The sequence below is a fragment of the Aricia agestis genome, chromosome 15, assembly GCF_905147365.1.
Source record: "Aricia agestis chromosome 15, ilAriAges1.1, whole genome shotgun sequence".
Lineage (NCBI taxonomy): Eukaryota > Metazoa > Arthropoda > Insecta > Lepidoptera > Lycaenidae > Aricia > Aricia agestis.
The window spans coordinates 1,480,238-1,491,643 of record NC_056420.1 but is presented as its reverse complement, the minus strand read 5'-3'; the positions used below and the strand labels follow the sequence as shown (position 1 = coordinate 1,491,643).

Genomic DNA, 11,406 nt, shown 5'->3' with positions numbered 1-11,406 from the left:
AGTGTCACTAGTATTTCCGGACCTATACGACCTGCAAATCTTCCAGAAGAGAGCGTCCCTCTTAAAAAGCCGGCAACGCACCTGCAGCTCTTCTAATGTTGCAAGTGTCCATGGGCGACGGTAGTTGCTTTCCATCAGGTGACTCGTTTGCTTTTTTGCCCCCTTATTTAATAAGAAAAAAAGGTTGTATTAGAAAATAAAAACAATATGCTTTACATACAATATATTATTCATCCCAGCCCCACAGGCCGTGGCTCTCCCTGATAGTCTCTCTGTTATCTCTCCTAACTCTAGTCACGGCGCTCGCTTCTCCCTTAGCTATCGCCTTCTTTCTCTCCATCTTCTTCTGTCTAACTTCTAGATTCTTCTTTACCTGCTGCTTTACAACTTCAGGCGCTATAGTGCTGGCGGAAGTATAACTTCTCATTGATCTCACGTCCGATAACGCCTTCTCTATCATAGCTAGTCTATACTTCTGCGAGTTTTTATCAACTTCTTTGTCTGTATCATTGTGTTTTTCTGTTTCGTTGTCTTCATCTGTTTCTTTGTTTTTCATTGGCGCCGGTACCAGTTCTGGTATCTCGTCATCATTTATACTAAGTTTATTCGTTTTGTTTGTTATGCTTTCTGTTATTTTTGTTTCGTCGTGTTCTATTGATGCTTCGACCTAAAACAATAATATATATTTTAAGTAATTTTAAATTCGTATCATAAATGTTATGGAGTAATTTTTTAAGAGCCACTGCTGGGCAGAGGCCTCCCTCAAAGTTTTCCACTCCTCTGGATCTAACGCCAACCAGGCGCGGTGAAGGGGGGGGGGGGGGGGTCGCAGGGGACATGACCATGATGACATTGAATTAACAAAATTCAACAAAATGACGTAGGTCTATCACTGCGTTTGAATCTAGCTCATCTTCGATGGGATCTAGCTCATCACGCCATCTTTTTCGAGGCCGGCCACGGCAGCCTTGTTTTGATTTTCTTTTCTTACCTGACGTCTTAAGTTAGCAATTTCGTCCTCGGAGTATTTGTTTGTGTTGGTGTCTGTATCGTTTTCCCCTTGATCGCTGTCTTCGTCGTCGCTAACTTCGAGACCGATGCCCATTTCCTGTTGAAAAATTAAAAAAAAATATCTGAAGTAAAGTTTAATTATAACTTTCTTAGGGGCGATTTCGCCAAAGAAATGGAACGCGTTCAGAGCACACTGAACCGGTTCTAAACGTATAAACGCGTTTATAACATCTAATTGCATTCTGCCAACATAAACTAAAGCAAATTAGAGCTTCATTTTCTGAACGTCAAATGTTCGAAGTTTAACGTCATAAAACCCGTTCAAGTCCTGTCAGTGTATTATCATGGTCTATCCAAAAACATAGATGAAAAAATGTCAAGATGATAGTTTTGACGGATGCGTTTGGTTAGTTTATGTATTGTCTCTTGCTATTTTGATAGATAGATAGATAGATAGATAAACACTTTATTGCTCACATATAAATGGGTATACAAACAGACTTAAAATACTTAAAACTAAGACATTATTGCAGACATTTTGCTGATAAAATAACGTGAAAAGGTTCCAAAATGATAAAAACATGTAAAATAATCGCGTTACGTCGCGTGAACTTAGATTTATTAATCGCGATTAAAAGAAGATTGTGAAATCCATTTGAAACAAAACAAGATTACTCGTAACGTCGCCGCGAGAACGCGTTCAGTGAGAACTAAGTTTTATAAAACAAAGTTTTAGGTGGGATTCACCAATCACACATGTGATCGCGAATCTCGCCCAGGGCGCTGGTTTTGTTGAAGAACGCGTTCAGTGAGAACTAAGTTTTATAAAACGAAGTTTTAGGTGGGATTTCACCAATCACACATGTGATCGCGAATCTCGCCCAGGGCGCTGGTTGTGTTGAAAAATTTGGCGCCACTTTTGTTTGCCTTCAGCGCCCCTTGTCATACCTGCAGCAGCTCATCTTCCACATCCTTGCTCCGCTTGTACCCGGAGCAGGCGACCTCGGCGTCGAGCTGGTCGTCCCTCTCGAGGTCGGCGAAGCGCGGGTACTCCGCGCTCTCGTACCCAAACCGCTTCTTGAAGAACTCGCGGACGCAGCGGACGTCGCGGTCGAAGTATCTACGATAGTTGGTTATTAGAATTGGGACCCACACAAATTGTTTACATATTTGATTTACTGCGTATCACATTACATTTTTACTATACTCACTATCTGACCCGGCAAACGTTGTTTTGCCATATAAATTATTTCTAGTATCAATATAAAAAGTAGATAAAAACCTATTCTCAGGCCTAACGAATGTACATACTGAGAATCGGCTACTGGCTACTTTTTATATTGATAAGTGCATTTGTTGAATAAATAATAGTAAATTATTAACTCGAAACTGACGGCGACCATTGTTTGTTTGACGGGATAGCGATGGACGTGGACCATGGTGACATACTTTTTTAGTCACTTCAATAAAATAATATGGGCGAAATACTTTATACTGCAAAACAATGTTTGCCGGGACAGCTAGTATCAATATAACTGAGCCATTTTAAGCTCAACCAACACCCGATGTTATATTCAAAACCCTGCCAAGTGCGAGTTAGTCTCAGCCAACCTTAATAAAACTTACAATTCAGCATTAGGATGCCTAGTAGACACCATCTGGGGGAAGTCGATAATGACAGGATGACCGTCGGTGTCGATCATGATGTTGAACTCGTTGAAGTCACCGTGGATGACGCCGCAGTTGCCTAGACGGACTATCAGGTTCATCAGCTCGTCGTAGAGCTGGTCTGGCTCCGCCACTGATGTTACGTGGGTTCTGTGGACAAGGAAAGGTTAGATTGACTAATATGAGGTGGCGTAAGGCGTAGACAAAGTGGGCGACCGCCCACGGCCTCGCGCCCCTTAGACCACGAGGATTTTTTAGGATTTACGAGTTTCGATACTCATATTTTTACAAATAAAAATTTGAGTATTAAAAATATATTTCAACAAAATCTATCCTCTTGCATCATCAATCAGGGGGCCTCGCAAAACATATCATGCCCACATCAAATTGTGGTCCTGCGCCACCACTGATGTTGGATACGTGTTAGAGTGAGATAGCACAAGAACTTCTGTATTTTCTTAGGCAAATATCAAAGAGAATATAATCACTACGTTTTAGCAAATATGGTCGTAAGCAAAAAATCGTGAATTTTCGCACGAAATTCTTTCAAAACGAACACACTTCTTTCAAAACGAAAAAAATGTTCTAGGGCTCCGTCTTATATAATATTCGACCAAGTTTTGTTGATTACATAACCCTATATCGGAACCCTAACGAGCTGAGTTTTTGTATACTGGTAGAGTCATAATATAGTTTAAGAGTAATATTGTCCTACAAATAAAACTGTCCATATTTTAGGACCATCAAGTCAAAGTATGATATCCTATCTCTGTTAGCTACCACTTTCGAGATTTTTCGCAAATAAAAATGTTGTTCGTCTTCTCAAAATAAAGCTACTCACAAAAAATTACCTTGATAGTAATAAAAAAAATTGTTCTAGGGCTCCCATACTATGTCGTCATCACTGTTTAGAAAAACGTCACAACTCACAGCGTTCTTCATTTACCCACTTGATACTACATTGATACTACATTAATTTCGTATTTGGATTTCAAATCAAGTTAAGGGATGAAATAATTATTGTAGTAGAATATAATATTACATTGACTTAAATTAATGTAATCTTTCAAAGGTCAATGTATACGTCTGTATAATAAAATCCCAGAAAACATCCAAAATCTTTCAGTTAATAAATTCAAAAAAGTCGTTAAGAATGTTTGTGTGCTAGGGCTTATTATAAGATAAATGATTTTCTCAATGATAGTACACCCTGGGAAAAATAAGCTGACTGTAAGCTGCTTCTGTACATATAAATATAACACATTTTACATGCTTTTGTAAATTAGTTAATTTTCCATCTTTTTAGTAAAAGATGGCCCCGTGCGAGTTTCTTACAGCGGTTTTTCTCGCCGGGTTAGTTCCCGAACCGGTGGTAGGCCTTATGTAGACGTTCTAAAAGTGTTAACTTAGTTAACCTATTTAGAAATAAATATTTTGATTTTGTTAAAAAGTAAGATAAAACTAGTTTTTATTATTCGTAGGATAGAACACATTTAAATAGAAGTTAGAACAGAAAGTCAAAACTAAATTTAGTCTGTGCAGCCACAGCCAATATCCAAAAAGACAGCATAATATTTTTAGACATTCCTTTTGGTCTAAATTAATTAAAAGTAGAATTACTTACAGTGGACCACCGCTGACCAGTTCCATTACAACACAGTGTCTGTTGAAGTCAATAGGCTTTGGTACGGGGAAATCTCGGTCGTACAAGGCCTTCATATATGCAAACTCTTTTGTGGCAGAAATACGAGACAGGTACAACCAGGAGGCTTTGTTTCTGTGTGCATGATAGTCTCTCTTCTCTTTTATATTGCGGAAACAGGTACGACCTAACCTGTTAATAAAAAATAAAAAAATATTTTTAAATTGACTAGACAATATTTATTTATCAATGTGTTGGACCTTGTTTAAAAAGGGCTCTTGGGCCAAAAAATAACACCAATGGCTAAAAATAATACATTAGGGGCTTGATAGTCCTAACCCCAGCTAATCCGAATACCTCTATAATCCGAACGACCTCGCTTCTCCCACACAAATCAGTCATGTGGCCGCGCCGCCGCATTCTAGTCCCGAGATAGACGTCTTAAGTACTACACATATTATGGTTTTTGACCTTCCCGCGTGCTATTCCGCCATTTTATTATAGGTACATATCTTTGCACAGTATTCGTGCGTTTTATCATATCTTCAACATTCAAAAAATGCCTTTTAAAATGTCTACATACTATAATCTGAACTCTGCGTACATCCGAACAGGGTATATATTTTGAGTGTTCGGACTATCGCGGCCCTACTGCATTAGCTTGAATTTATATAGATTACCTGTGGAGTTTCAAACAAAGTGGTTTCCCATCTTCATCAGCAACTGTGTAGATGTTAGACTCTTTGCCCACTCCAATCTGATTCCCGAAGGAGGCAATCACTTTCCTGTTTGTAAGAGCTTTAAGGGAAAGATAATCATAGCCAGAGTTTGTAAGGCGGTAACCATCATCTGAAAAGCATTATTATGTTAGTATTAAAAATTCAACATAGTACATTGTAGTTTGAAAGTCTTCTGGGATTTTTTTGACATTGTTTACGGCACCATTTAAACTCCAATTTAAAATAGAAATATAATTATTTGATATACATGTGGTGTGTAAACTTCTTCAAAAGAACTTCTAATACAACACTATATTAAAGTGTAGTATACACCTCTAAATAACAAGATCACATGAATCATGCGCTATTCAATAAAAATTATAAGACTTTAATTTAAATTAGAGATAGTAAGTAGGATAACAGCTGCAGTACTTACAATGTTTTCCTCGTTCATAAGTCAACAGCCTATGTTTGCACAAATCCTTCATCAGTTTGTGAACTCCTCCGTGTCGTAAGTTAGCGATGGAGGCAACCAGAGAACCAGGAACCAGCTCATGGTTCTTCATTCCCATCTCAACCTACAACGATCAAAACATTGTTCAATGTTTACCATTCTAACCAAAAATACTGTTATCTAATTTCTATCACACAGCACACTTACAGCAGTAAGAACACGGAAATCTTCCGCGGTAAGATACCGCAGCATAGCCACATCTAATTTTCCCATTTTTAATGTTATTTATATGTACTTTTCTTAATAAATAACAACGTGGTTCATCGTAAACACCACAAATATTTTGTGCAAATGACAGCGTCAGCTGACAAATGCTTTGACACTTGACAATTTGACAAATGACATTTTTTTTCTTATTATGGCACTTCGGCTATATAACCATGGCCAGTGTCAAGTATTATAAATGGCGGGAAAACAGTATTGTTGCATACAATAATTTTCAGCGTCGATTCTTTATATCGTCAGGTCAAATGTCTAGTCAAAGTCGAAGTAAAAGTCAATACAGTCAAGGAGTCAAGTCGGTCGATTCAGTAAAGTGGTAGACGCTTTACTGAGACTTTCGATGGAGTTTTGAAGGGAACACAAAATAGCTCGTTTCTGGATATTGCATCACTTTCCTAGTGCACGTTTTTTTTTTTTAATGAAATAAGGGGGCAAACGAGAAAACGGGTCACCTGATGGAAAGCAACTTCCGTCGCCCATGGACACTCGCAGCATCAGAAGAGCTGCAAGTGCGTTGCCGGCCTTTTAAGAGGGAATAGGGTAATAGAGGAGGGTAGGGAAGGGAAGGGAAGGGAATAGTTGAGGGTAGGGAAGGGAATAGGGTAGGGGTAAGGGGATTGGGCCTCCGGTAAACTCACTCACTCGGCGAAACACAGCGCAAGCGCTGTTTCACGCCGGTTTTCTGTGAGAACGTGGTATTTATCTGGTCGAGCCGGCCCATTCGTGCCGAAGCATGGCTCTCCCACGTACAAGGTGCAAGCACGATAACGAATATCTAATGGTTATTAATATCCTACCAATATTACACATTAAAAACCCCATTAACTCAATTTTAGGAAAATAATACAAAAACACAACATCACTCTTTCACATTCCCGACAAAACTCTGATAAATGACATTACGTTTTATTTTCCTGGATCATGGGTGCCATAATAACTTGATAATCAGCCGCAAAAATGAATGACTGTATATTTATAAAATGTTTAGGACTCCTGAAGTGTTAGTTTATATGCAATATCCTAAAACTAACACTGTACACGTAAAATACGTGACAAATAAAGCCACTTTCATTGAGGGGAAACCTCTGAAAAAATGTAATTTCATCATAGTTTTACAGGTAAATATTTTATCTCTTCTTGGGCGTCACCCGCCATACAGAAAAGCTACCCATAGCCTATCGGTGACATCCGCACGGAAACGGTTAACCCGGCGAGAGTGTGGTGAAAAAATGTAACAAGGAGTATGTGGCAGGGTATGACATACCCGCTTACAATATTTGCTGTAAAACCGGATTTTTAAGAAAGAGCGCTAAATTCATTATCTTTTATTATAATAAGACTATATTTTAACATATTGGAAATAAAAAAAATGCGTTATTTTAACATTTTGGCTATTTTACTTAACTCTAAGCAAGTCACTATGTATTTTCAACAAAAAAATTTCCACTCAAATAAATTAAAAAAAAAAACTAGTTTTTATGAAAAAAAAAAACAATTAAACTATTTTGCAACACGATATAAGTAACCATATAAACCAAGAAAAAATAACAAAAATATTTAGGAACATCTTAGAAACTGGAGCTCAGTTCAGCACAGTTTTTGCAAGAAAAAGTTGCATGCTCCATACATAATATCGCCTTTGTACGGCTTGCACGTGCATATTTTTTCTTCCAAGTCTTGAAAACGAAAATGAAAATAAATTGATCAATATAGCCAAAGGTATACAACACCTGATAAAAATAAGTTACTTACTTTCTATTTCTGTTTGTATACGTAAATAATCACTTTTAAATACTTGAAATGTAGTATAATTCCGTTCACGTTCGCTTTTGGGTCGCTACTAAAAGAAAAACAATTGGAAACAGACGAAACAGCGATAAATTACAATCCCTGGCGGGTGGCGCCCGAGAGGAGATACGAAATTATAAATTGCCAATAATGACACCGCACTGAATCGGTTAAATAATTTAAATTAAAGTGAAAGTTTTTTTGCATTAGAGAGATCGCAGTCGACAGACTTTTTGTGCGATCCCTTATAGAATAAAAACAACAATATCGATTAGATATATTTTTATTGATGTCATAAAAATAAAATGATTAAAATCTAATATCTAATAAAAACGTGTTATCCTAATGAGAGTACTCGTAATCATATTACAGGCACTTATTTTAAACATAATATGTAATTTGAAAATTGTAAGTAAATCTTTATAAAATAACTTGCTTAATTTCTAATTATTACAGTGGCAGACAAATTGCAAATCACAGTGTACTTATATAACGCTTTTTCCCTTTTCAAGACCAGAATAATTCAGAAACCAAAAATCCTTTAACAAGCCTCTGAAACAATTTTCGAAAATAATTATTATCCATAATATTATCTCGATCGAGCCCTGCATTTGAGGTGTAAAATTATAACAACAAAATTATATTATCAATATTTGTAAATTGTGACGCAAGTGTGAAAATGATTGAACAAAAATGATTAGGAACAGGTCCACTGGTGCTCCTAACAATCCTGCCTGCAGCTGCAAGTTCAAACAGGCCACTGATTACAAGATGAATCGTCTGTAAAGCCCTTAGGCCTTAACATTTTTTTTTTAATCTACGGACGCTTCACACCACGTCAGTCTGGCCCCGTGCTAAGTACCTAAAGGACTTGTGTTACAGGTACCAGACAACGGAAATATATTTAATACTTTTATACTATACATATATTTAAGATTTTTATTATATCATACACATATTTAATACACATCCAGACCTGGGAACATTGAAAACTTTTTGTTCCGTCGGCGGGATTCGAACCCGCGACCCCCGGCTTGAGCTACCAACGCGCTCACCACTGAGCCACAGAGGTCGTCACATTCTTATTATTAGGTTATCTATGGCACAAGTTTAAGGACAAAATACCACTTGAAAGCGTGGTAAAGGCACACTTTCTACACTTAAGACCATTTTCATTAAGGGGGGGTATTACATTATCATATATATTGCATCCGAGATCATTGAGTCAATGATATTGGATAATGTAATATAGACATATGATTCATTTCTTCCTTGATCAAAGATTTTTGACATTTGCTGAGAGATTGGATACGGTCATAGAAATAGGTGTTGCCAGTTATTTAATATAAAAAAGTTTTTAATTTCTTGTTCGTTAATACGTTTCAAATAATGTATTGTAATTATTTTTCTAATTATATACTTGGATAATCTTGTTGAAATAACAAAATACAAACCATATTAAAAATGACGATGTCTTTTGACAAATCGAATTCTCTGAGATCTAGTAACCCTGACGTCAATACCTGTCAGCGTTAGCGCTCTCCATTGGCTATTGAAACCACATATGACGTAAAATAGGATCAATGATATATGATAGTGTAATACGCAGATATGATCAAATGATCCTATATATGATCATAGAAATGATCATATACATATATATGATAATGTAATACCCCCCTAAGACACTGACTGCCTAAAAAACATTTTTTACTGACAGAGATTTGTGTAATCCACCTTGGTGTAATCTAACCCTTATTAAATTTTAACCGATAATAAATAGTATAAAAAAGTAAATTAAGTAAATGCGTATCTGATGTTGTAAGTAACAAAAATAACAATCTGTACAATATTATAAAATCATACAACAAAGAGATTCCTAAGTTTTTGAAACACTGGCCATATACTGCAATAACTATACTGTTAAATCTTTGCTATTATAATTAACATGGGAAAAAAAATAAGGGTCCATTTATACTTGCGCAGAGTCGAAGCGTATCGAAGCGAATTATTAAAACTGAACATAACAAATTCAACCTTAACCCCAAAGCGTTAACGCACTTTATTACTTCTGAGAATTAAAAAAGGCGCGCGCATCCGCGGGAATTCGCGTGAATGCGCCCGACCAACGCTGATTGGCCTCGAAGAAGTAATGTATGCGTTACGCTCTGGAGTTAAGGTTGAACTATATGTGTTCAGTATTTGGGAATTAACTTCGCTTCGACTCTGCGCTATTATAAATTGACCCTAAACAAAATATAACAATCCAACATTCCATAGAGGTAATTCTTAATTAACCCTGTTATAAGCTTGACATTTGACAAACAGTAATTTACGAAAGTTATACCTGGCCATGCTCATCTACTACCTACAATAAGCACCAAAATGATGAAGACACTTTTACTTCATTGACCATCATACAGCCGTTAGAAGTAAGCTGCAGGTGCGTTCCCGACCTAACACTTTACCCGGCTGTTACATAGTAAAAAAATTGATTTTGAATCGATAAAGATATCGATTCAAAATCGATTTTTTTCACAACGCAATAGCCGCGTAAAGTGTAACACCAAGATGCGGGACTTTTAAGAAAAAGTCCCGCATCTTGGTGTTTGCTGGCCCATAACCAGCAACACTCATAAAATTCTTATCAAACATTAAAATATAATAAGACAATATTATAAAGCACCTTATAGGTTTAATAGTAATTTTCTTAATCCTATGACTAAATTTAATAAAATCATATGAAAATATAATTTTTGTGCTATGGCTCCCCTTTTAGAACATTATATTTAAATCAAATTCAAAATTTAAAAATCCAACTGGTAACTTTAACAACCGCATATTCAAACTTCCAAAAATAGTAAGTTTGTAAAAATGGACAGAAAAATATTTAAGTAAAAGTTATTTTTATTGAGGTAGGCAATGTGAAAAACTCAAAGCAGATATGTTACTACCGCGCGCGTTGTGAAGATTCAAATACGGCTAAATTGGGCCGTCTGTTGTTTAGTCTGCATCGAGCGCAGTCACGAACGTGCTGCGTCTTGTCTTACCTAAATAAATTGAAAATGACAGCGAAGAAAGAGACAGCGATACGATTCGACGTTTAAAAATATAACTGTCTCTTTTATGTAAATGGTTTTCGTATCTTTCGTTTCACTTATCTGTCAAATTTGTCAAGGTTTGCAATTTTGAATTTGAAAATTGTTCGGAAGAGATCTAAGCCGGAAAATAGTATGGACGTAACATATCTGTATAAGTAGAATTGGAGGTAATCATTGGAGGGAGGTAGGCAAAGTAAGTCTCTTACCATTAGTAATTTTTACAGTAACAGCACTACTGCCTGGTAATTGGTATCTGATGATTTTTGACAGAGGTTTTGTTAAAGATTGACGTTAGTGAAAAAATTGACGTTAATCAATCAAGAGCACTATTTAATTAGCTTTAGTAAAAAAAAACGTCAAAAACCGGATAAGTCTTTCAGAAATCGTCGTTAGCAGAGAAAATAATAAGAAATGCATCTTTTTCATCATTTATGCGAAAATGAAATATCCACTCTCGTTCTAAATAAATACTGAGAGTGATATAATGTCAGTAATAATTAACATGGAAATGAAAATCATAAAATCCAAAAAGATCCAAAACATAAATATAGTTCAAAATAATCTTAACATTAATGAGTAAAAATGCTATAAACTTTAAAAACTTTTTAAAACGAAGTAATAAGCTTTTATACCTAGCAATACATGTATATAAATCTTATTTTATATGTCATTTGCATTGAAAAAGATAAGGCATTAACACACTTTTGAATAGTTATTCATAATCAATTAATATTATTCAAT

General features: G+C 36.1%; 1 protein-coding gene across 1 annotated transcript; it reads right to left on the bottom strand.

Moving 5' to 3' along the window:
* Window positions 1-208: 208 nt before the first annotated feature.
* LOC121734280 (serine/threonine-protein kinase RIO2) lies at window positions 209-5,844 on the bottom strand. The gene is made up of 8 exons (XM_042124777.1): window positions 5,702-5,844; window positions 5,477-5,618; window positions 5,002-5,170; window positions 4,304-4,513; window positions 2,638-2,829; window positions 1,960-2,131; window positions 992-1,108; window positions 209-667 (listed from the first exon to the last, which is right to left on the bottom strand). The coding sequence occupies exons 1-8, from the start codon at window positions 5,765-5,767 to the stop codon at window positions 227-229; spliced, it is 1,509 nt and encodes a 502-aa protein (XP_041980711.1). The 5' UTR covers window positions 5,768-5,844; the 3' UTR covers window positions 209-226.
* Between the last annotated feature and the right edge of the window lie 5,562 nt (window positions 5,845-11,406).

Excerpts from the sequence above, each read along its gene's own strand:
- LOC121734280 (XM_042124777.1), bottom strand. The coding sequence starts at position 5,767 with ATGGGAAAATTAGATGTGGCTATGCTGCGGTATCTTACCGCGGAAGAT. Across the intron at positions 5,171-5,476 it reads TTATGAACGAGGAAAACATT|ATGATGGTTACCGCCTTACA; the intron begins GTAAGTACTGCA and ends AATGCTTTTCAG. Across the intron at positions 668-991 it reads TTGCTAACTTAAGACGTCAG|GTCGAAGCATCAATAGAACA; the intron begins GTAAGAAAAGAA and ends TTATTGTTTTAG.